Source organism: Puma concolor, chromosome C1, assembly GCF_028749965.1.
Source record: "Puma concolor isolate L17-30 chromosome C1, mPumCon1.1.hap2, whole genome shotgun sequence".
NCBI classification, from domain to species: Eukaryota; Metazoa; Chordata; class Mammalia; order Carnivora; family Felidae; genus Puma; species Puma concolor.
This window is the reverse complement of record NC_141674.1, coordinates 24,398,250-24,422,332: the sequence shown is the minus strand read 5'-3', so window position 1 is coordinate 24,422,332 and position 24,083 is coordinate 24,398,250. Positions and strand designations below refer to the sequence as shown.

Here is a 24,083-nt window from a genome sequence, read left to right as displayed (position 1 = left end):
CAGCTGCTAGAGAGGAGAACCAGGGCTCCTCCAGGAAAATGGTGGCAGGTCCTGAGACACCACTATGGGTGAAGTTATTCTCAGAGATGCTTTGTGAGTTTTAAGAGTTGCGGCAGCCTCCCCTGACTTCTTCCAAAGGATCTTTGACGGAAGCCATTGTGACCAGCACAGAAAAGTATCAACCCATTTGGACCCTGATTAGAAAAGGCAGAGGCTCTGAGAGGACTGTCACAGCCAGTGTGGACACAACTGCTCATGGAGGCCTGGAGGGAAGGGCCCTTTAGTTGTCTCTGCCATTTATTTGTTGGGCATTCACATACCATCCCTTGTGCCAGACCAAACCCAGGCTCTGGAGAGAATAGGGTGCTGGTGAAGCCACAATAGGATGCCTCCCATACAGAAGCCTAAACTTTTGCGCCTAGGCTTGGCAGGGTGAACAGGAGTGTTTAAGAAACCAGCCCATTCTTCAGGACTGCATGCAGAATGTGGTCTTCTCAAGGAATGTACAAAATCAAAAGAACTCAGAGGTAGGTCAATGCCAGAGGATGCGGCCTGTGACAGCCCTGAGCAGCAGGGATTAGTATCCAGCCATCTGATTTTGGGCCTCAATTGGCCTATGCCTCTCTGGTTCCCTTACCTTATGCCTTCTGTCGATTTTCCCAATGTGCTAAATACCTTTAGTGGTTCCTCCTGCCCTGTGGATCTAGCCCAAATCACTTAACTTGGCACACAGGCTCCTGGTGATCTCCCACCACCCATCCTGGGCACCTGCATTTCTAGGTAAACTACTTCACTACTAAGTTGTCAAACTTCTACCTGCCTTTTGGGTCATAATTCCTTTCCAGGTGTCCACCCCTATCTCCTTGCTGAAGGGGACAGAGACCTCCTTTATGCTCCCACAGCACCACTGACTTTTCTGTATCTGAAAGTATCTTTCTCCAGGGTGCTTGCTGGCTCAGTGGTAGAGTATGGGACCCTTAACCCAGGGGTTGTGAGTTCAAGCCCAACGTTGGGTGCAGAGATTACTCAAAAATAAATAAAATGCAGTATCTTTCTTCATCACTAGCCTGACCCTTAGTGGGCAGGGGTAACCTCTGACTTAAATGAAAAATATCTGATCCTTCTATGGATATGAGCATCATGCCAACTTTGGCAACGGCTTTGCTTGGGCAGCTCAAATGCATTAGCCCATGGTAATTCCTGGAAGGCAGCCAGAGGGGTGCTCTGGAAGATGCATGAAAGCTGGGCACAGCCAGAAGCTTTGCAGTAGAGCCAGACAAGTCAGTGCTCGCTAGATGGATCCAGAAGCACCAATGACCACAAAGGTCAAAAGATAAACAAGTAAGGCAACAGACTCTTTATTTAATGTGGTTTAAAATACATCAAAATCAAGTCCCTGGCTGTTGTGAATACCAAAAGGAGACAAAGAGGCTGTCAGCACAGCTTTAAAACAAATCTGGGCGGCCAGGTTGAGCCACATGGGAAGCAGTTACAGGGACAGAAGGCAGCACCCCTCCCCCAGGCAGATACCTGGCTGTCCCTGGGGTGACCACCTCTGTGCTGCAAAGGTGGGAGGGCTGGAGCCACAGCTGGATAATCCACTCAGCAGGCCTTGGCCCTCCCCAAAGCCACGAGGGCAGTTCGACTGGCCTCTTGGTCAGCCCTCAGCAGGGCCACGGTGATGGGGGCGGAGGAATGGAAATAACCATCTTTACAGACAGAACATTCTCCTACAGAAAGTGCCTGAGCTCAGCCCATGGTCCGAAAGCCTCATGGAAAACAAATTATAACAAAGTGCTGCTGAAACCTCTTCACAATCTGGTGTATGTGAGGCTCTCAGCTGGACAAGGTCCTGAACACAAATTACCGTCAGCAGGGACAAGGGCTCAAGGCTGTGAGCCTCGCCGGCTCTGGTCCCCTGGAGGAAAAGCTAGCAACTGAAGAATCCAACACAGCACTTGGTCCTAAAACTGAGGTCACGTGCACGGGACCTGCCCTGGTGAGGAAGGCACTGGCCTTCATTCAGATAGGCCGCCTTCCCCGCATCTGGCCCAGGCTCCTGGCTGGTGAGGGCAGCACCCAGGTACCTGGGTTGACTTTGGAAAGCAGAACGAACAGAGCAGCTGTAGTGATTGGTGTGATGTGGTCAACGGAGAGGAAGAGAGAAAATGGGACTCCCATCTATAGCTTGGTCTGGATACCTAGACATGGCTGGAGCTGAGAGCAAAGGTTTGACTTGCCCAGGACCTAGATTCTGGACCTGGGAAGACCAGCTGGGGCCACACCGTAGCTCACCGTAGCCCCACAGTAGTTAGACTGGGTCTCAGAGGGCTGCTGTGCTGCAGTCATGATTCCCCACCACCACACTGGGCTCCAACAGCTCCCCCTATCCCCCCCCCACCCCCCGACCCCATAGGCTCTACGAGGTAGCTGAAGCAAGGGAGGCAATCACATGGGCTACTGCAGGCCTCCTGCTATTTAAAGCAGGCAGGCAGAAGCTTCTGCCTCTTCCGTGCTTCCAGAACCCAGCAAACCCTGTATGGGGTTGGCAGTTCTTGTGTGTCTCAGCCTGACACAGGCATTGTTGGAAGAAGGCCTTATTGGGGCAGGAAAAGGCATATCCAGGGACCATTCCAGACACAGGAATTTCAGAGGGAAAGATTTCAGGAACATTTCTCCACAGGAGGGAAGAAGCTCAGCCAGGGATGGCAAGTAAGTCTCAACACTTCTACTGGCTGCTGGGGGAATCTTGGTTAATGAGGATATACCAGAGGTTAGTGGAAAACACTCTAGGCCAATTAGTGGTATCTGCCATGGGGGGCAGAGGGACAATGGTGTGCCATTCATTTGCCATCTCTGTTCTAGGTCATAACATGATTCAGGAGTACTTAACACTCTTCATGAACCTATTTATGTGAGGGACTGAAGTAAAAGGTGTGGAGAGTGAGCTGGTCGTGCAAGATGAAGGGACCTGAAGGATAATGAAATCCAGCAAGAAAAGCTCTATGACCCTGTGCCTCCCTCAGCTGCACCGAAGCCAAGGCCTGGCTAGAGGTGGGATCTAGAACCTCAAGCCCAGCAGAGCCCAGCCTCTGGGTCTGAGACTCGTTCTGTTGTTCCAGAAAATTGCTCTGCACAGACTGGTTAGTGCCCTGGCAAGTGTGCAACCAGCAGAACTTTCAGTCTAGAGTAGCAAGTTTGGGGGGCAGGGACCAGACACAAATATTTGCAGCCACCTGTGGATTTCTGAGGCTCAGCTGTCAAGTCTCACTCTATCCCTTAGCTATCAGACAAGAGCTGGGAGGTGGAATGTCAAGGAGGACATACTTCAGCTCTTATTCCTTGGGCAATGGAACCAGGGCAAATCTCAAGGATTGCACATTAGGGATGGGGTTAGAAGCAGAAACAGATTCATAAAAGCCAAAGGGACAGTTGGGCACGGGGCCCAGCAACTTCCGCATGGAGACAGTAGTGATGGGAATCAGCGGTGGCCTCCCAGGATTGAAACACAAAGGCAAGCTTGTGGCAAAACCATTAGATGCCCTTTCCTTTCTCCTACCACAAACAATCTGGTTTCACCAAACAGGAAACCTCAGCACCAACGTGGCAAAGGTACCAGGTCGGATGGTGAGGGTGGTGGCACTGGAGACCCAACTGCTCCAGGACCCCTCCTCCTCCCTCAGATCAACACACACACGGTCATGTGCAAAACAAAAAAACAAAAAACAAAACCTTCAGAAAGCATCCTTTGGGTGATCTCTTGTCAATCATTTGTGCAGGCTAGAGAGGCACCTGTGAATGATAAGGCTACTGAGAAGCATCACTGGCCTGGTCCTGGCACCACCTGAGGGCAGGGGAAGCGGTGCCTGGGGGCTCCCTAACAGTGTACCAGCCCACAGCAACTTTCCCCTGGTCCCCCGTCCGAGGCAGGACAGCAGCTGGATCCCTGGCTGTGCGGGCCCTGCCAGGGCTCCGCCCAGGGACCCCTTCTCCAGGTTGAGAAGCAAAGGAACTTCCAGGGGAGCTAGGAGAGCCAGGACTGCCCAAGCCCTGCTAACAAGGGAAACACGGTCAAGGCCTGAGTGTGTCACTTGTCACGAGCCCTGAAGGGCAAGTCTAGGGAGGGGTCTAAGCCTCAAATCAGGCAGGGGAATGCTCAAGTCACTTGTCCTGCCAGCTCACTGTGACAGCAGCTACAGATGACAGCTTTTTAAGACTCTCGAGCTCCTAGAAGAGCCAGTGACTTCACCTGTACACACCCCCAACCTCCAGTGCAAGCCCACCTTACACTTACAGATAGAAATGTAGGAGGCCTTGCACATATGCCGTATGTATGTAAAACTGACCCACAAAATCCAAAACTGCGAAGTGTCAGATGCCAGCCAGGTCAGAGCACCCTGGGCCTCAGCACTGGACTGCTTGGCGGCGGGAGCCTTGCATGGGCCAGGCCTGGCTGGGCGGCTTGCTCCCTTCCCAGCATGCCCCCCGTGCCAGGCTCCCTAGGCGGTGGTGGAGGTGGGCTCCTGGCGCCCTGCTTGGCTGAGTGTTTCTGTGCTTGGTGCTCCAGGGCAGCAAGGAGCTTCTGTGGCCCTTGGGGAGCTAGGTGACTGAGCCCCAGGCCCTTCACCACCGTGCTCCTTGGAGGCAGCTGGAGCCTCTGGCCTTTGCTCAGGGCCACCATCAGTGAGGGAGCCCTGGCCACCAGCACTCAGGTCCTGTACCCTTTTGTTCAGGTCATTGCGTTCTGTCTGCAGCGCCCGGCACAGCTTCTCCAGCCTCTGGATTTTTACCTGCAGGCCCTCCAGCTCCTTGTCCCGGAGTGTTTTCTAGGGGGAGAAATGGAGCCTTTAGTGCCATGCCATCAAACCCCCATGCAACAGTACCTCTTGGTAGAAAACATCCACACTTAAGCATCACTTAAGATGCTGGGGGCAGACCAGAGTCAAAAGCTGGTCCCTTCCTAGGAAAACAGCCCTGGTGTGATGCCAAGACGTGGCTGTAGGTAGGGGGCAGTGTGGTGCAGAGAGGGAGCATGACAGTGTGTTTCTCCATTTATCCACCAGATGACCTTGGCAAAGTTAAGACTTGGCTTTTGAGCCTACTCCCTTATCTGTGAAAATGGACTACTAACACCAACCTCACAGATCTTGAGAAGATTCGATGAACAGGCATTATCTAAATCATTCAGGAGGGTCTGGCATACGTAGCTACGCCAGCAGTTAGTTCCCTTCTCCTACATCTCAATCCACGAAATCAAAGTAGCTGAACTACTCTGCACATAAACTGTGTCCATCATTGTAGCCCTTAGTTTTTCCGTTCCTGTGTTTCTTTCTTCCATTTGTTCTCTTTGCTTCTACTGCAGACCTGCTACTGGGCTCACCATCTCCCACAGGGAAACAGCTGGCAGTGCCTTTGGACTTGGACAGATGGACACGTGAGTCCCAGCTTCACCTCGTGCCAGCTGCAGGACTTACTGGTCAAAGTAGAGGAAAGGGCCGAACACTCAAAAACTGCACCCGCCTCCCCCCAGCGGCAGAGCACACACAGCCCACCTCCTCAGCCATCTCAAGCAGGGCCTTGTTGCTGCTCTCCCACCGGGACCGATACATGGTGGTTTCTTTCTCCAGCTTCTTGATCTTCTTAGTCATCTGGGTTATGGGGCAGACAGAAGGAAATGGTCAGGGGCCAGACTGTCTACGCATCTGTGTCTCCAAGGTGGGGGAACAGTCCTGAGGGAGCAAGGCATTACAGGGCAGAGTCGGTGCCTTTGGTGCCACACCAGGACATCTCAAGTTAAGTGCCACCACCAACAACAGAAAATGACAAGGCTGCCCCTTCCCCTCGGACAACTTGAAGGATGCACATATCAGTGATGCTTGAGGGACTGAAGGATGCACATATCAGTGATGCTTGAGGGAGTGGAAAGGTTCTGATGCTTCCTTACAGCCCACCTTTGCTGACAATCACACTGTTACTGTAAACAGCTCCCCACACAAAGCACCCCAGGGGCTGGGGCTTCCTGACGATAGGCCCAGTGCTCAATTCTGAATGAAGCAACTTGTGCCCTGGAGCCATATGCAGTCTGGACACTGTTACCTTTTCCATCTCCTGCTTGAATGTGGTGAACACCTCACTGCTTTTGGAAAGAGTGTTCTGGAACTCTTCAAACTTTTCCGTGTACAGGGCAAGCTGGGTGAAAAAGAAGTCCGAAGATTAGGCTTCTCCGGGGGGCACTTCTGGTTAACACGGTCAGATCCATGCTTGGACCTCTGACCTGACAATTCTATTGAGGTACCCTTTTTCTTTAAAGCAAAAAACTGTGTATTTGGAAGGACAGAATCCAAGATGCTAAGCGTGGAAAGCAGGATTTATGCTGCCTTACATTTTGCCTTTATGTTTGTTTTCAAACTTTCCTTCGGAAATTAAGTACAACTTATGTAGTTAAAAACAACCATCGCATCGCTGCCTCCTCAAAAGTAGCACACGCTTCCAACTAGGAACGAGGTCCTTCAAGCTCACCTAGCCACCTGGTCACCACCACAGGTGCCTGGCGGGTCCAGAGGGAACAAAGGCTCAGCAAGGTCACACAGCAGTCAAAGTGGTCCTAGAACGAGGGTCCTATTTCCCTCCCCCAGGATGGATCCCAGCGAGGGGCCTCAGATGCACAGGGTCACGACACACACGGTCTCACCTGCTGCTTCAGGTGGGTCTCCTGCTGCTTCATCAGCTCACACATCCTCTGGGATTCCACTGCCTCTTTGAGGAGCTGTTTCCAAGACAGGACCCCGGATCCTGTCAGAAACCCCTAGGGGCTGTTTGGCTTTTTTTAAGCCACATGCCCCAGAGCCCGCTGAGGCTTCCTGCTCTCAGACTGCTATCTGAGGGAAAAGTGTCCTGGTCTGGCCAGGCGGCAGCCTCTCCCTTACCAGCTTAACTATGAGCTGAGCTGGAACCCAACCCACCTCATCCCAGACCCTCCACCCCCGGGGCCCGAGCCTCACAAAATCCTTCTCCCGCTGGTGCCTCTCCTCGGCCTCCTTCAGCATCTCCTGGGCCTGCTGGAGCTTGGCATCCACCAGCTGCTGCTGCAGGTCCTTGTGTTTGAAGACTTTGTCGATGTGCTGCAGGAAAGCACGGTGGGAGGGCCACCTGTCAGCGGCACCCTTTCTCAGGGAGGCCTGGCGGCTGCAGGGACATCCCATCTGCAGAGACGAGGGTCTCCTGCCCATCCTCCCATCTCGCTCTGACTCCCACATCTACCATAGCACATGGGCCCCAGATCCCCGGAAGACCTACTTCCCAACCTCACCTTGTTTCTCTCCAGTCAGTCCTGGGTGTGCACAGGGATGAAATCGGCTCCCAGGAAGCCAAGAAATGAATACCCTCAAACCTCCAGCCCCAAGAGATCACTCCGCTGGGCTAACAACCCTCCCTTCTGTGGCCCGACTCCCTTGTAGATGGGAAGAAAGGACAGAAACAACACCTCCACCAACACAACGGCTTAGCTCAGTTGGCAAAGACCCGCCCCACCTACAAAGATTAGATGTGCAGATTTCGAGGAGTGGCAGTCCTAACTGCTGGAGGAGCCCTGGGAGCCGGGACCAGGTGAGAGGGCAGGAACGGAGAGAAGGTGATGGACTCAAGTACTACTTCAGAGGTCAAAGCAACTGACAAAAAGGAACGTGGGGATTTTATATACTTTTTGGACAGTGAAGGAGAGGTGGCTTGGAGACGGGTGATGGCTGTGAGGGACACCTCACCTCCTCCCGCAGTTCATACTGCTCGATCAGCTTCTTGAGCCTCTCGGCCAGCTCCATGTTCTCCTGGCGGAGCTTGGAATTGCGCTCATTGTGCTGCTCCATCTGCAGCTGAATGTCATTGAGTGTCACCTGGAAGTGTGAGGTCACCTCCTTGCGTTTCTCCTCTTCTTCCCGGGCCCGCTGCACACCTTCTTCCTGGGCAGAGAAGTCAGCCCCAGCTTCATCACCCGCTGCTCCCCAGCCAGCAATGGTCTGTACCAACAACCCCCTCTGCTCTCCAAGTCAGGAGCAGCCAGGTTCCAAGAAGTCATGCAAAAAGGGCTCCTAACGAACCCGTCTATCAGGTGACATCAAGTGAGAGATTGTCTTCCTAGAAAAACGCAGGCATACACGTAACTGCCATTCTAAAGCAGCCTAGATCTCCCGAAGCCCTTTCTTCCACACCTCAGGTTAAGAAGTCTTAATTTTTGTGCTTTCATCTCTCCCTTCCCCACCCCCAACCAACTCAAATGCAGTAATCCCAGGGTTGGCTAGACTGTGCAGAATCAGGCACGCAGACATATTGGCAGGAAGGCCATCTGGCTAAACCATTAACGTTTATAGTGTGTATGCTCTTTGACCCAGACATTTCACTTCTGAGATTTATCCTATGGATAAATTCTATATAATTAGCCAGGGACATATGTAACAAGAATTTTCACTTTGCTCTACTAATGTAATAGTGAAAAATTAGAAAAATCCCCAGCGATTCCTTAACTAAGGCACTGATGAAATACAGTATATCCATACAACAGTGCTGTTAAAAATGAGTTACTCCTAAATTGATAAGGAAAGAGAGGCATTCATTATGCAAAGTGACAAAACGAAACAGAATATGAAACAATAGAAGTATAGCTATTCCATTTAGAAAATCCTATATAAGACTACATACGTGTTCAGGAAAGTCTAAAGTCTGTACATAAACTTACATGTAAGTAGTTACTTCCCAGCAGTTTCTACGGGACACTGGGGTTGAGGAGGGTGGGCAACTGTCACCTTTGTTATACTTTTGTCACCTCTGAATCTCTCACATCAAGTTTATGTTAAAGTTGAAATGTTTTCAAAGACAAACTAAAAATGAGCAAAACAAGTTGCAAACTACCACATATTTGCCAACCCAAATCTGTGAGGGATAAAGGATACACATAAAACCGCCCCCAGAGGTCACAGCAGTGACTAGGCTCTGACCACATGAACCTCCTCCTAGGAGAGGCAGAACCGGGAGAAAAGAGCCAGCATCCGGGACTGCTGGAATCTGCAAGAGGAGCCACCTGGCAGCACAGGGCCCCGGCCTCCCTGCGAACTGCTAGGGAACGGAGCGGTGCTGAAGCCCTGTGTCCTGGGCTCCCTCAGCACCTCGGCCCTCACCTTACGGGATACTAGTCCAGGTCAAGTGGTGACTAGATGCTCTAAGGTAGGGCGCCGCTGGGGACATCTAGTTCTCTGCTCCAAGCCCGCGCTACTTGCTGAGGGCAAAGCCCATCAAGAGAGGAGCTGGGGGGGGGGGGGTGCCCACCTTGAGGGAGCGGTTATGGCGCTGCAGCTCGCGGCACAGGCTCTCCAGCTTGCTGCGGGCCAGCACGGCCTTGCTGTGCTCCCCACGCAGGTGGTCCTTCTCCTGCACCAGCTGGCTCTGCTTCTTCTGTAGCAGCTTCATCTGCTTCTGGGAGTTCCGATGCTCCTCCAGCTGGGGGCAGGGAGGGCAAGTAAGTGCCCCGTGGGACTCTTCCCAAGGGCCCCTCCCCAACCCCATCTCCCGACCCTGGCTGTAATCGCTCCAGCTGGACGTGGTGCAGGAGCTTTACACACTTTGATAAACCCAGAGGCCCCATCTCGAGGACACAGAGACAAGTGCCCAGGACAAGCAGGGGTGCAGATCCCAGTTTCTGTAACTGCTCTGACTCAAGAAACAGCTCTCAAGACTCTCAGGCCATTACACTCCCTCAACTCTTGGGACACTCATGCCCTCAGACGAGATCTCCTGCCACCCCCTCCTTGTACTCACTAGACCCATCACTCCCTCTTGCTACCCCGAGACTTAGCACCACTTCTCTCACCACGATTGCTGTTATCATTTTGGTCTTACATTATGGACAGACTTTAACTTCGTTCTCAGACCCTGTCCTCTCCGCAGATCAGCTTCCCTCCCATGAGCCTATTCAATGCAGCTACAGTGTGACTCAGTTATGTAATTACAGTTTTTCTAGTGGCTACAATAAAAAGGTAAAAAGTAGGGGCGCCTGGGTGGCTCAATCGGTTAAGTGTCCGACTTTGGTTCAGGCCATGATCTCATGGTTCATGAGTCTGAGCCCCGTGTTGGGCTCTTTGCTGACAGCTCGGAGCCTGGAGCCTGTTTCAGTCTGTGTCCCTCTCTCTCTCTGCCCCTCTCCTGCTCACACTGTGTCTCTCTCTCTCTCTCTCTCCCCCAAAAATGAATAAATGTTAAAAAAAAAAAAATTAAAAAGGTAAAAAGTAGATGAAATTAACATTAGTAAAATATTTACTTAATCTAATACCTGAATATTTTAATTTCAACCCGAGATCAACGCAAAACACTGGAGATATTTAATTCTTCCCCTTTCCTCAGGTGTTTCAAATCTGATGTGTATCTTACAACACATCCAAACTCAGACGAGGCGTACTTCAATTGGCCAGTGCTTACTGTCCTGGACAGTCAGGTCTAGACTTTGTCATTACTCAGAAGCACATGCACCTCCCTTATCTCATCCCAGGGCAGGACCAACTATAACCTATCATTCTAGCTCATTCCAATATCTGTGGACCCAGAAATTCTACCATACTGGACCTCCAACTCAATGACCCAACCATCCTTTCACTTTCCTTGAACCCTTCTTTATTTTATATGTAAAACATGTAAAGAGAGAGAAAGAGAGAGAAAGAGTGTGTGTGCATGCATGTGTGAGCAGGAGAGAGGCAGAGAGAGAGGGAGGGAGGGAGGGAGAGAATTTTAATCAGGCTCCACACTCAGCCTGACACAGGGCTCAATCCAACAACCCTGGGATCATGACCTGAGCCAAAATCAATGCTTAACCGACTGAGCCACCCAGGGGTCCCAAACCCTCCTTTAAATGACCACCGACCTTCTCACCTGGCTTAGATTTCTTACATCCTCAACTCTCTTGCCCCCTTTTCCTGATAAACCCCAACCCTGATATATCAACCTTCTGAGTCCTCTGCACTGGCACTGAACCAGCCCTGCCTGAAGAATTGCACTTTAAATTTGTGACCACCCCTCTGGGGAAGACCCTCGTCTGCCTCGCAGCCCAACTACATCCCTCCTGTCACTCATACTCCTCTTCTAGACAACTACTTCTTTTCTTTTTTTAATATTTATTTTTGAGAGACAGAAGAGAGCACAAGCAGAGGAGGAGCAGAGAGAGAGAGGGAGACACAGAATCCGAAGCAGGCTCCAGGCTCCAAGCTGTCAGCATAGATGTGGGGCCTGAACCCACCCACTGTGAGATCGTGACCTGAGCCAGAGTCAGACGCTTAACAGACTGAGCCACCCAGGTGCCCCCAGACAACTATCTCCTCCTCCTTTTCACCTCTCCTCAGCCCCAGCAGGGAGATCCCATCTCCCTGGGAACAGAAGCAACCAGAGGGGGTGGCACAAGCTACACCCCTGCCCATCCACCTCCACCTGCTCTCTCCTCCAGTCACCGGGCCCCAGGTGTGCTTCCCATCACAGCCGACCCTCTCCTCATGCTCTGGCCCTTACCTCCTCGTCTACTTGAGAACATCACCCTAGTGACTCAGCTCCTCCTCTCTGGCTTCATCAATCATTCCCTAGCTGGCTCATTCTGAAGGGGTGCTATCTTTTTCGTACCTTGTCCTTTATTTAGTGGTTATAATAACCCCAGTAGGCAGATGCGATTTTCCCCATTTTACAAATGAGACCACTTCTCTATAGAATTCCAGGTAATAAATGTAAATGGAATGAAAGGATTTAAAAATAAGTAGTTAGGCAATGACCCTCAGTGGATGAATCCGTTCACTCAAATTCTGATGGAAACCTGTCAAGGGAGGAACCTGGCTGGCCCCACCTGAACCCAGTGGACAATCTTCCATCACTGAAAGTGGGAGCAGCACACTCTGTTTCTCTACAGAGGACCATTTATGAAGAGTTCTGATCAAAAGAGCTGAACTCAGATCGGATCAAGCTTCTACAGCTGATTTCCATTTTATCTACAGGAGGTAAAGGGACAAGTTAAATGCTACCACCAAGTGAGAAAGTGAGATACCCTACAGAATAAGTGACCTGCAATAAATCAATGTCATGGGGAAAACAGCAGGCAGTAAGATGAAGACTGTTTTGGAGTAAAAGGAAAAAAAAGTTAAGGACCCAAAGTATTAAATAGACCTCCTCTGGCCCGACTGTCACCAAACTGATATTTTAAACAACTGGGGAAATTTGTGTACTAAAGAACATCACACGATTAATGCTAGTCTTGTCAAGTGTGATGACGACGGCACTGTGCGTTTCCATATTTTGGGGAGATGTACACTGAAGCACACAGGGGTGAGCTGACACGGTGTCTGGCACGGTGGCCAGGCAGCTAGGGCTCGACCACTGGAATGTGAAGCTTCTCCTCTTACAGTCAGCCTGGAAGAGGCCGGCTGGGACTTGACTCCCCACTTAACGGATGGGGAAAAGACTCAAAGAGGTTGAAGAGCAATTAAGCCACCCACCTGCCCCTGCACCCTCCACCCCACGCCAGGTGGCCTGCTGACTTTCCAAGGCAGGGCGGGTGCAAGAAGGGGGAGAACTGACCAGTTCAGCATACTTCTTGCACAGAGCTGCCAGCTTCTCCTCTGGGGTGCTCAGCGTGTTCAGTGTCTGCATCAGCAACGTGATCTCCTTCCCTGCAAAGCACAGGGAGCAAAAAAATGTACCCCCTTCTCTGGGGGTCTCCCCAGGCCTGGGCCCACACTCTTCCGCAGCCCTCTCTCCTCATACTTTACACTTCTGTTTGTTGAAGTGGCTGCCGACCCGTTAGACCGTGTGCTTTATGAGGTTTGCTGCCAACCCAATTCTGCCTATTGCTGTGGTCCCAGTACTGCCCGGTACCGTCCCCAGTGCCCACCTCAGAGGACATACTCAACAAATGCTTAATAAATGAATGACTGAATATATGTGAAGACTCCCTGGTGAACACCAGGGGTGGGACCACAAAAGCTGCCTGCTCTACCAACAGGAGAAAAAAAAATGTCCCATCTGCAAATTACATGCTACTGTTTCAATGCAAGGAAGGCCCTCATGAAAGAAGGATGCAAAAAGGAAGAGGTCTCCTTGAGAACTACAAAACTCCCTTCAACAGAGGCAGTCAAATAGCGAACTTTATTTATTTTTTCCCTCCCCCACCCCTTCCAGACAGTGAACTTTAAAACACATATACCTTCCAATATTTGACTCTAAGAGTAAGTAACAACAAAAACAAACAAAAAACCTTCTTTCAATCAGGATGACAGGCAGGAGGTGGGGAAGCAGGGACTAAGACACGGATATAATATCACCTAACTTTGATTCTTTAACACACATTAGCCGCCCAACCCTCCAATGACTTCCCCTCACTGTGCCTGAGTCGAGTCTGCCTTCTGTCTCCCTGGAAGGCCACTGCACATAGCACAGCATCAGGCTCCTGGAGTGTCAACCTTGGGAGGCTCCAAAAGATCGGTGCGGAGACCGCAAAGCACATGTACACAGGCCAAATCCAACCCAAAGAGGGGTTCTGTTTGCCTCCTAGCATATTAGTTGTCAATTGCTAAAACTCCAGAGAAATTTCATGGCTATACTTAGCTTGTAATGTTACATGCTATCGACAAGCTGGGACCAACCAAGTGGCAATCACCTCTCTGGATGAAGTAGGCGATGTCTTGGTCTTCATGGGGCCCTCTGTCTAACTTGGCTTATTTGAGTTTTCAACCCTGGTCTAGTCTAAATCTTATTGTAGACAAGTGAAAACTAAGGACCAGAAGGAGAAAGGTCTTGCCCAAGTTCACAGTGCAGGTTAGAGACAGTGCTGGCTGACATAGGAGCCCACTCAGGCCTCCTGCTCTCCATTTTCTCAAAGACAGAGAAAGCAGGCTAGATTTTGGTTCTTACTTCCTTCCAAGGCCAGAAGTCCCTATGCAACGAACAACTCACACACCTCTCTGTACTACGGCCTACAGCCCCAGCTTAGATCAAACTAATGTAACTTGCTGCTCTGGGAAGTAGTTTCCTCTGAATCCTGGCAGAGCAGGTTAGCCCAGGGAATGTTGGGTCCAAACTCCCCACCTTACCAGCCTCACAAGAAGCTGCCCTCTGCTCACCCAGACCCTTGGCTTTCTTCTTCTCCTGTGGCCTTCGGTGATCTCGGTCTCCGACCTCGTCACTTGCTCGGATCTCATCTGTGCCCGGCTCCCCTTTAGAGGTCTCCTTCTCACCATTGACTACTGGGGTCTCTGGCTCAGGCTCCCCATTCCTCGAGGCATAGGTCCGGGACTTGTCTGCATCTTCGGGTTCAGCAGGCTCACCTTGTGCCCCATCCTCACCTGGGCCCCCCTGATTGTTGTCTACACAATATGTACTCAGGATGTCTTCCAGCTGGCGGCTCAGCTCCTCAGAGACATCTCGGAGGGCCCCGGACTGAGCAGTTTTGGCTTGTGCTCCTACAGCAGGGCAGGACAAGGGGCAAAATGAAAAACAAGATGGTTACACCAGCAGTTGGAATTTCCAGGCCCAAACTTATTGGTTTGGGTTACATATTGCCCACCTTCTTTAAGCATCAGTTTACTTACCTATAAAATGATACAACTATGTCCTACTATTGCCCAACCATGTGTTTTGTGAGTGTCAAACAAATCAAGGAAATAAAGCATCCAGCACATAGGGCTGGCACACAGCTGGAGCTCAACGTCTAGTACATCCCCTTCTCCTCACTGCAAGAATTATTTCTTGCTATTAAAAAAGTTCCAGGAATGGCTCCAATATGAAGAGCAGTTACCCACTGGTGAATGAGGGGTTTCTAACCCGGGTTGGCTGGTTGGGTGTCTTCTTTGGCTGCCCCCTGATTTAATCCTGCCAGAGCCTTCTCTCAAGAGTTCTGTTCCAGTGCATACAGTGGGAGGCGCTATCACCCCCCCACCCTCCCCACTCCGGGAAGCTGTACGGATCTGGGGGTGGGGGGGCGGGTGGCACAGACAGCGGCCAAGGCCTCTGACTCCAGAAGCTACCCTGGCGCACCACAAACTCCTCCCCCTGCCCGCTGGAAAGCAGAGCTGGCACACACCCTCAGTCTTCCCCGGAGCCTGGCTGGAAGAACCTTCGGCTTCTGTCGCAGGAGTCGACTGGCTGGGCCGCCCCTGGGCGCCCTCTGGTCCTGCTTCCGCTTGCCCCGGGTTGCTTTTTGCATTGGAAGTGTTGCCCGACTGCTTGGCAGCCCCATTCTTTTTGTCTTGGTTCTTCATTGTGCTCTGCGGTGCTAGGCTGGGCGCGGATCCTATAGAAACAAACACACTCTCTATTCTCCAGACTTCAATAGTCTTCACAGCCTAGACCCGAGATGCCGGTACCGGGTGCTCAGAGCTTCTTAAAACACGCCGGCCGGCCTTCACGGGAGGGAGCCAACGGTTCTGCCTCTGGCCAGTGAAGGAAGCTCGACGCGCCCAGGCAGGTTTGCAGGACGCCGCTCCAGAAGCGGGGCAGGCGAGGCCTCCTTTCTCGATCAAAGCCGCTTCTCGGCACTACACGACCCCCTCACTGCAGGCCCAGCGCGGGATAGGCTCAGGGCCGGAGACTGACGTGGCGGGACGCTCGATTCCCATCCCTCCCCCGGCCCCCAGGCCCCACGTGGGCCCCCCCGCGCGCGCAGCCACCCACGCCCCGCGCGCCCTCCAGCAGCGCGCACCGCCCGCCAGCGCATGCGCAAAGGCCTCAGCCCTGCCCCCCCCTCCCCCCGCCCCCCGTCCCCCGCCTGGCCTGAGTCCTCCCGCGGAATCGGCGTGAGTCCCACCACTGGCCGAGAGCGTTCAGGCCCACAGACCCTCTGGTCGCCTCGTTCCCCCAGACCGCTACACGAACCTCACTGCCGACGTTCCGACAGCTTCGCCCGCTCTGGCCTCGCACCGGAAACCCTGGGCAACCGCTGCCGGCCGAGCCGCCTTCTCCCGCTACAGCCAATCGATAGCCGGCACTCTCGCGGTGCTTGCTGGGAAAGATGAAGCGACGGCGGCCTCTGAGGTGGGGGAGTTGGGAAGGCGGGGGAGGGAAAGGACTACAAGTCCCGCCAGGCGCCGGGGCTGACGCCCCCATCTCCCAAGATGCAATGGAAAGAACTTTAGTCGTAGGAGCCGGATACCCAGGAGGTCTGAAAGGAGCTAGTCATTCTACACGGATACACGAGTCCAGCCCGTTTCTGTCATGCAGAAGTCCAAAGCCCTGCTACTGGCTGGTCTCTCCTGCAAGCCCCGACAAGCCTTACTCTCCTTTTGTGAACATCTATGACTAGGAGGAACTCCGAGGACAAGGGATAGAAGGAATTTTGGGCTGGGAATCTGGAGACATGCGTTCCAGTCCTAACTTCAACACTAATTTGCTGTGACCAGACAGTCTCTCCCAGGGCCTCATTTTCTGTATTCAAATGAAAACTCTTCATAACCATAGCAGTTCTTTGAGAGCTTACCGTGTGCTTTCCCGTCTACTAGCTTAATCCTCGTAACTACTTATCAAGAACAGTAGTATTTGTTATTCCCATTTGCATCTGAGGACAGTAAGGTAAAAGATAACTTTGTCACATCGTTAATGAGTGGTTCAGGCAGGGATTCAAAAGCAGGAAGTCTGGCACCAGTACCCATTTTAACTACTGTTCAGTACCCTGATTCGTACCCAGGAGAAATAACCACGGCACACTTTCCCTGAGGATGAGTCAAGGTAGTTTGTGAAATTATTTCCATCCCTTCTCCATTACTAGCCCTAGTCCTTCTTTGGAAGGGTCTGTGGGGCCTCTGCAAGCAGTTTGGCCACAGCAGATTCCTGAGCCTTTACTTTGACTGGCCCACCCTCTACAGACAAAATCCCAGTTGCACTGGGCTAAAGCGGGGGAGAACCCAAACTTTCTCCAAACGTGAGATCAGTTCTTTTTTCAGCTGCCTATAGATAAGAGAAAAACAGCCAACAACCCACGTGCCTGGAATTTAATGCCTAAATGATTTGACTTTTGTTTCCAGCCAATTCTGTCCATGCCCTCTGCCTTTTTTGCTTCCAGTATACTCTCAATCTTTCCAGGATTTCCGTTTTTTCAGGTGCTATTCCAGCTTTCAAAATGCCCTTCTGGCAAAAACAGTATTTTTAGGCCCAGCACAAAGGCCACTTCACTTCAGAGCCTTCCGGGTGCTCTGCAGTCTGTCACAGCTCCTCGGTCTGGATAGAGCTCTGTAACAGCATAGTAATGGGATGTTGAAATTATTTGCTTACAAGTCAATGAACATTGTAAGAACTATTGGTTAAATTCTAGTCCTACAGCCTAGCATCAGTCTGGGGCAGTGAGGTTGAGAATGAAGTTGTGCAAATCGGGCATTGTTTTGGGGCTCTTCAAGATGTTCAGTATTTTCCTCAGACTGCAGGACAATGCTCTTCTCCATCCCTTAGTCTGCTGTTTACCAGGTAACATTGAGAGTCAGTGTGGCTGAAGGTGGAACTCAAGCCAGAAGGGTTTGGAATCCAGGTCTCTGAGAACCAAGGCCCTGATTATTTCCAGACAAACATGTTGGAAATCTCTTGAGGAGGTAACATACAAATCAGGCCTTGATGGATTCCCATGGGAAGAGGGTGTTCTAGGCAGAGATAAAAGTATCATAAGAACAACATATGCATGGGGTGATCGGTGGAATAACGTAGCCAGAAGGATCAACAGTGGCCTACAGGGGCCAGCTGGGTAATGAGTAGGCAGGCAAGGAATAAGAAAATTTGAGAAACATGGGTTGAAAGTTATTTTCTCCTTTGCTGTAAAAGAAAATAGCAATATTAATACCTGCCAGTCAGTCAAGGAGACTGGAATGGTGGAGATTGTGGTAAAATAGAGCTCGTGCAGATTGTTTTCAAGCAGAAACTCAGACCCAGTAGTGCCAGCTTATTTTTCAAGATAGATCTTAAAAAAAAAAAAAAAAAAAAAAATGTTAGCAAGGGGGGCCCCTGGATGGCTCAGTCGGTTAAGCGTCTCTTTGATCTTGGCTCAGGTCATAATGTCGTGGTTCATGGGATTGAGCCCCGCGTCGGGCTCTGTGCTGACAGTGTGGAGCCTGCTTGGGATTCTTTCCCTCCCTCTCCCTCAAAATAAACATTAAACATTAATGTTAACATTAAACATTAATGTTTAAATAAACATTAAACATTAATAAACATTAAAATCCTCCTTTTGGGTTGAATCAGCTTTTTGGCTGCTTGTTTGTAATCTCTGTCCTGGAACTGATCTAAATGTGAGTAGGGCTCAAAGGGCTATGAGTGGGGCTGATAAAATGTCAAAATCCTATAAACTCTAGAAAATGCAAACTAAAGTACTGTGACAGAACACACAGCAGTGGTTGCTGGGGGTTGGGTGGGGAGGAATTCCACAGGAGCTTGTGGAGAATTCTGGAAGTGATGGGATATGTTCACTGTCTTGATTGTGATGGTTTCATGGGTGCATATGTCAAAACTTATCAAGTTGTACATTTTAAATATGTACCATTTACTGTATGCCAATTATATCTCAATAAAGCAGATTTAAAAAAATTCTTTGTAGCAGGAGTAAGCTGCTGCAATCCTAATTCCATTGTTAGGCCCTAAGTTTAAACACCCTTTCCTCATTCACTTCCAAAAACTCCAGTTTAGGATCATTCCAAAGAAGACAATTTAGAACTTTGCAACAGGTTTTTATTTTTGCTTTATATCTAGTACAGTGTTTGAAACCTAAAGAAATACATTTTCTCTTCAAATTTGGATGTGTATATAAATATCATTTGTCTGGACTCAGCACACTCAATGCCACGGCTTCTTGGCCTATGTCTGCTCTGAAATCATCAAGCTTTGTCTGTCTACCCAGGGGCCCTGAGAACATGGAAAACAGCCAGAGTTTATAGTTTTTGGAAAACTAAAAGCAAATGAATTTGGAAAGAATAAACCAGTGAGGAAAAAGTTTCGATTCAGCTTCCTAGGGTCTTTAGCTGGGAACCCAAGCTGTTTTTGAAGGACATCCAGTCTGTCTTGGGTGGCTGGGACCTCATACCACCTTCCCACCCCCCATGCTTCTTCAGTGGTTCAGTCAGATAGTTCCCACAGAAGCTGGCTAAAAGAGACAGTACCTAGCTCCAGGGCCTGAGAGTTCTTGTAGAGGTGGACTCATTAAAGACATCCTGAGTCGGAGGTTCCCAGCCAGTCTCTGGATCTGAGCTTTGACTTCCTTCACTGCCCCCAAGGCATGGCAGAGTTCTCTCTCCCCAAACCCAAGGGCTGAGAATCTAACCTACACAGGGGAGCAAGTCTGGCCGTTCAGGTATGTGCTAATGTGAACATCAGCAGTCAGGCTGGCCCAGAAGTAGCACGGTAGGCCCAGACCCACTGGAGACCTTTGTAACACACTACACAAACCTTTTCCTGGGTGCTCTGGGCCCAACCCAAAAGTTAATGCTGACTCCCACACCTAGTTTTGGTTCTACACATACCCCAGGCCTGATGCAAAATGCCATCTCAGAGGAAAAATAACAGCTTTAATTCACAGACTTGACTGATATGATGGACTTCAAATTCTTCCCTTATCGTGGTCTTAGTGTGGGGGTGGGGCTAGGGGGTAGACAGTGGGATGACTGAATCATTTATGAAGGCCTTGGCCAAAGAGCAGCTAGTGTCTACCACATGGATCCCCGCAGGGCCAAATTCTCAGCTTGCTGGCTTAACAAAAGAATTCAAAAGTTAAAACAAAAAATACTGGACAAGATTGGTCTACAATGTGAAATCCTAAACGGCTGTGGAAGAAACCTACTCTGAGCAAATTCTCAAGTCTCACGCACTCACTTCTAGGATAGTCCTACCTGGAAGATGTTGCTGCTGGTTATGAACACTTCCTATGGTTCAGCACACTGAGCCTTGCACCCTTCCCTCTTCCAGGGAGGCACAAAGGCACACACAGTCCTGAGGCCTCCAGCCAGTTCTCCTTACAGCTCCCTGCCTTCAACTCAAACTCCAGAATCTGAGCTCACAAGATGAATCTACTGAGGAGTCAGAGATGATGGATACCAAGCTGAATGAGTCTCAGGGAGGAGATGTGGCCAGAACAAATGAGCTGAGGCCTCCAAAGAAGGACACTGTGGGAAGAGGGGTAAGTACTGTTAGGTGTTCATCTCCTTCCCTTCTAGTCTGCTAGAATGGGTAACTCTACGATGTAGAGGAAAGGCAGGTAGTAGACATGAGAAAATGGAAATCCAGTTCATTCTGCTAAGATGGTTTTCATTTTAAACTGGTGTGGCTTGAGAGAAATAGAGTGTGCCTGAGAGCCTTCTTTTGCTCTTCCTTGACCAAGTACAGTAGCAGCTATAATCTGTGCAGTTTAGCTCCAAAAAACAGGGCTCTGGGAAAGTGGCTTCCAGGGCAAAGAGTAGGAGTAGGCCTAAGGGTTCTAGGTAAGGGGGGGTGGGGCGGGAGCAGACAGCAAGGGTTCCTGAAAGCTGAGGTCATCAATGCCTGCTCCTCCGAAGGGTCATTTGTACACAATGCCCCAAGTAACTAGGCTGGCCAGCTGGAAGTGGAACCCATGTGGTTCTACCGGAAGGCTGTAGCCAACACCAAGGTGAGGCAGTTAGCCACTGGGGATAGCTCAGAACTGAAGGCAGGTTTCTGAGATTAGAGACTTTATTAGTACTAGAGAAGATATAGGGGGTCGGATAACCAGAGGGGCTGGCAATAAAGAAAAGCTGGCACTGTTCAAAACAGTACTAGAACACTTGAGCTAAGAAGGCGGCTCCTTGTCCTCTAATCCACACCTAGATACCTCCACCTCCACCAGAGATCTTAAAATGGATAGACCAGCCATGTGCCAACATAGGGAGATTCTGAAAACATGTCTTTTCAGGCTATTCCCTACGACAGGCTGGGGAGCCCCTTCATCCCTACAACATCCATTCAGAAATCCACCAAAAAGTGGCCTTCGACTTCACCAAGGCCAGGGTCTAGAGTCCAAGTGGGGGCTGCCCACAAAGAGTGGCTGTCAAGGCTGGGCCACAGAAATAATGTTTTGCTTCCCAAGAGGGCCAAAGGAGAGGAGGAGACAGAGAAGGTGGTATTACTGCCCCTGTGGGCTGGAAGAATCTTACCTGCTGGCTGAAAGGTAGGTTAGAGGGAAATAATGGGAAAATATGGTCTGAGGAAGACACCAACAAAGGAAAGCTCCTAGAGGCCACTTTATCTGATGAGAAATCTGTCCTCATGTTGTGCCCTGGAAGACTTCACCTTTGAAGTCCTTGGAGAAAACTGGCTTTAAGCAGCAGCCAGAAGATCAAAAGAGAATCTTCCATCTGGTACAGGCCCCAGATCTAAAGTGTAAGATTTTAGAGGCGCAGTTGGGAAAAGCAGGATGTGTATGTCTCAGAAGAAAAATCTGGCCCCAATGTCAGGGACTCAACTATTGCTTGAGATGTATAAAATAGGTCCTACTAAAGTGCTTTGCCCTTTGGATAAGGATGGGGGGCATGCGCGGGGGGCGGGTGGCTTTTCTTTGAACTGTAGGAGAATAGTTTTGTGATGGAGTCAGCTGGCTAAATGACAAGGGTCCTGCCCCTTGCCTACTTGTGGGTTGGTAGTTGTCATTCTTAAGCTGAAGAATAGCATCTGACTCACTAAAGTGTAACAGCATTGGTGTGACTTTTTAGTGACAACCACAAGCCCCAAACCACCTTCCTTAGAAAATGGTTCTGGAGTTGGATCTCAACACTAGAAGGAGAGGGCAAATTCAAGACCAATGGCCGACAGTGAGCACCTAAACTTTAGATCTGTAAGCAGAGGGGTATAGGTTTAACCTGAACCGGGGGGGGGGGATATGTGGGAACAGGAGCAAGAGTGGCACAGTCTCTGGGGAAGGGGAACTACAGCTTGGTGCAGGGACCCGACTGTGCCCACAGCTCCGCAGCTGGTCTACACTTAGCCAGCAGCTTTCTCCATCCTTCTCCCCAACAACTGGGCTCTACTATCCTGTAATCCACCAAAGCACAGGCAAGCCACTGAAGCATCACTCTAGCTTTCCTCAAAGAGAAAAGGCATTAGGATTATAACTGTCACCAGGAAGGGCAAGACCCAAACCAGGTCCAAGAATTCCCAAACAGGAAAGATACCAGTGACTCTCACAAAAGTCCGGAGGGAGGCTGCTAAGTTCTGTGATAACTGGAGAAGCAGCCATGTGTGATAACTTATGTGGACAGGGCCTTTGAGACTGAATCTGAGAAGGCAGACTGCTTTTTGGGTTTCCTAATATAAGCAGGACGCTTAGCAGTAAGGACTAGAGTGGTAGACTTCACTGGGCCCTGGGGCCAGCCTTGCTCCCTTCAGGTACTGGGACAATCAGACCAGGCTGACCTGCTATGTAAAGGTTCCAGCGCTAAGGGTTGGTCCCAGGTTGGTGGCCCAGAACCTAAGCAGAGAGGAAAAGGACCAAGCTCAGGCTCCCTGAGCAAAGGAGCTTCCCCATCTCTTTTTGGTCTTCCTCACAGTATCCTACTTCTAGAAATTACAGACAGTTCTTCCTCTTGAGACCAATTAAGATTGACCTACCTAATATATAGAATATAAAAAAATACAGAACTTTTTGACATTCTCTCCTTTGGAAGTAAAATATACATGATCCAACTATGGAAGAGGAAGAGGAAGAGGAAGAGGAAGAAGAAAGGCCAAAGGCAGGGATCCCTGGCTATCCCAATACATGACGCTCTCACTCCAGCCTCCTCTGCAACTTATGGGTCACCAGAGCAAGGACTTTCTCCTCAGGAGAGAGGAAGGCCCACAGCCCCCTGTCTCGTGCTTAGGAGAAAATACAGCTACCTCAGAGGTTCATTCAACTCCGAGGGGAATTTTCAAGTAAACAAATGAAGTTGGGTCGCACCATAGGAAGGTGGGTAGGAAACATGGGATCAGTAGCGACACATGGGAAGCCCCATCTGAAGGCCTGTGCTCCTCCCCTCCCCTCCCACTGGTGTACTTGCCCCTGGAGAGGGAAGGAGATCTCCCAAACTAAAGAGGTCTGGAAAGGGGTTAGAGAGAGGAAGGGGCCTTTGTCTCATGGTGACCTCCCCCTCAGCCTCTAGTCCCAGACCATGCTGGCAGCTGGGATTCCTAAAACCAGGAACTCATGGCTCTTGGAAAGAGCAATCTTAATACAAGAAAAATGTGCAAAAGAAAAAAAAAATTAAATAACTCAATCCAAGCATACAAGATTAATATTCTGTCAGAGCAAGAACACTTTGTTTTGGATTTCTCCCCTCCCCTCCCACCCCCCACCTCTGGAACATTCCATCTGCTCAAGTACCCAAGATAAGAGTTACACAGATCAGGGCAGAGAACTGGGAAGGATGAAGGAAGATAAAAGGGAAGGAAGTCACCACTAAAGAAAAAATAAAATTAAAAAAAGGTGCAAAATTGATTACCTCAGTCCTCCTTTGTCTACCCCTGGGGCTCCTGGGTTAAAGACATATGTGCAGCCAAAATATAGTGTAAGGAAGAAAAACCCAACACGTCCCCTTCTTGTCACAAAACCCAAATGTGAGCCTCAGATGGTTCTGTCTGTCCAGAGGGTGCTCCCTCCAGGGAAGGGGGCGGAGCAGGTCAAGAGCACAGTTTCCAGGGCAGCAGAGGTGTATGGTGGCTGATGATGGGGGGGCTGGTTTCCCGCCCACCAGAGGGCTGCTTTTCCGCTGGTTGGTGGTGCTTCCCATCCCCTCCCCTCCCCGGAGGCAGACATTATAGCTGGAAGCCCTCCATGGGGGCCTCAGGCTGCTGGAAGATGAACTGCTGTTGTGTCTCATCCACTTGGGGGGCCAGGCTGCTGTCATCATCTTCTACACCAAAGTAGTGCTCAATGAGGTCGAAGGCCTTCTGGTAGATCTCCTGGTTCTCATGGCTCTGGAGAAACTCAATTTTATCCAAGCCTATGGTGGCAAAAAGGAAGGAGGGACAAGAGTGAACTGTGATTGCTTTTCCACGGGGCCATGAAATATTTATCCGTTTTTCCTTCCTTGTGGTATGTTAATGTTTACCAACACAAGTAA

The 24,083-nt window shown here is 50.3% G+C and overlaps 2 protein-coding genes across 4 annotated transcripts in view; both read right to left on the bottom strand.

Moving 5' to 3' along the window:
- Positions 1 to 1,342: 1,342 nt before the first annotated feature.
- On the bottom strand, positions 1,343 to 16,026 carry TXLNA (taxilin alpha). 2 transcript variants are annotated; one of them, XM_086716314.1, is made up of 11 exons: positions 15,883 to 16,026; positions 15,092 to 15,301; positions 14,133 to 14,471; positions 12,592 to 12,683; positions 9,316 to 9,486; positions 7,761 to 7,955; positions 7,002 to 7,121; positions 6,692 to 6,766; positions 6,097 to 6,189; positions 5,553 to 5,648; positions 1,343 to 4,826 (listed from the first exon to the last, which is right to left on the bottom strand). In XM_086716314.1, exons 2-11 carry the CDS (start codon positions 15,267 to 15,269, stop codon positions 4,500 to 4,502), a joined length of 1,686 nt encoding a protein of 561 aa, XP_086572440.1. In that variant the 5' UTR covers positions 15,270 to 15,301; positions 15,883 to 16,026; the 3' UTR covers positions 1,343 to 4,499. The 2 variants fall into 2 exon arrangements, with proteins under 2 accessions (XP_086572440.1, XP_025790769.1); XM_025934984.2 differs by lacking the exon at positions 15,883 to 16,026 and having other exon boundaries at positions 15,092 to 15,643.
- A 2,663-nt stretch (positions 16,027 to 18,689) lies between these two features.
- The window catches only part of KPNA6 (karyopherin subunit alpha 6), a 66,930-nt gene continuing 61,536 nt past the window's right edge, over positions 18,690 to 24,083 (bottom strand). For both annotated transcript variants that reach the window (XM_086716315.1, XM_025934289.2), the window contains exon 14: positions 18,690 to 23,963. In XM_086716315.1, the coding sequence (XP_086572441.1) occupies positions 23,776 to 23,963 (188 nt within the window). In that variant the 3' untranslated portion in view covers positions 18,690 to 23,775. The remainder of the gene's footprint in view (positions 23,964 to 24,083) is intronic.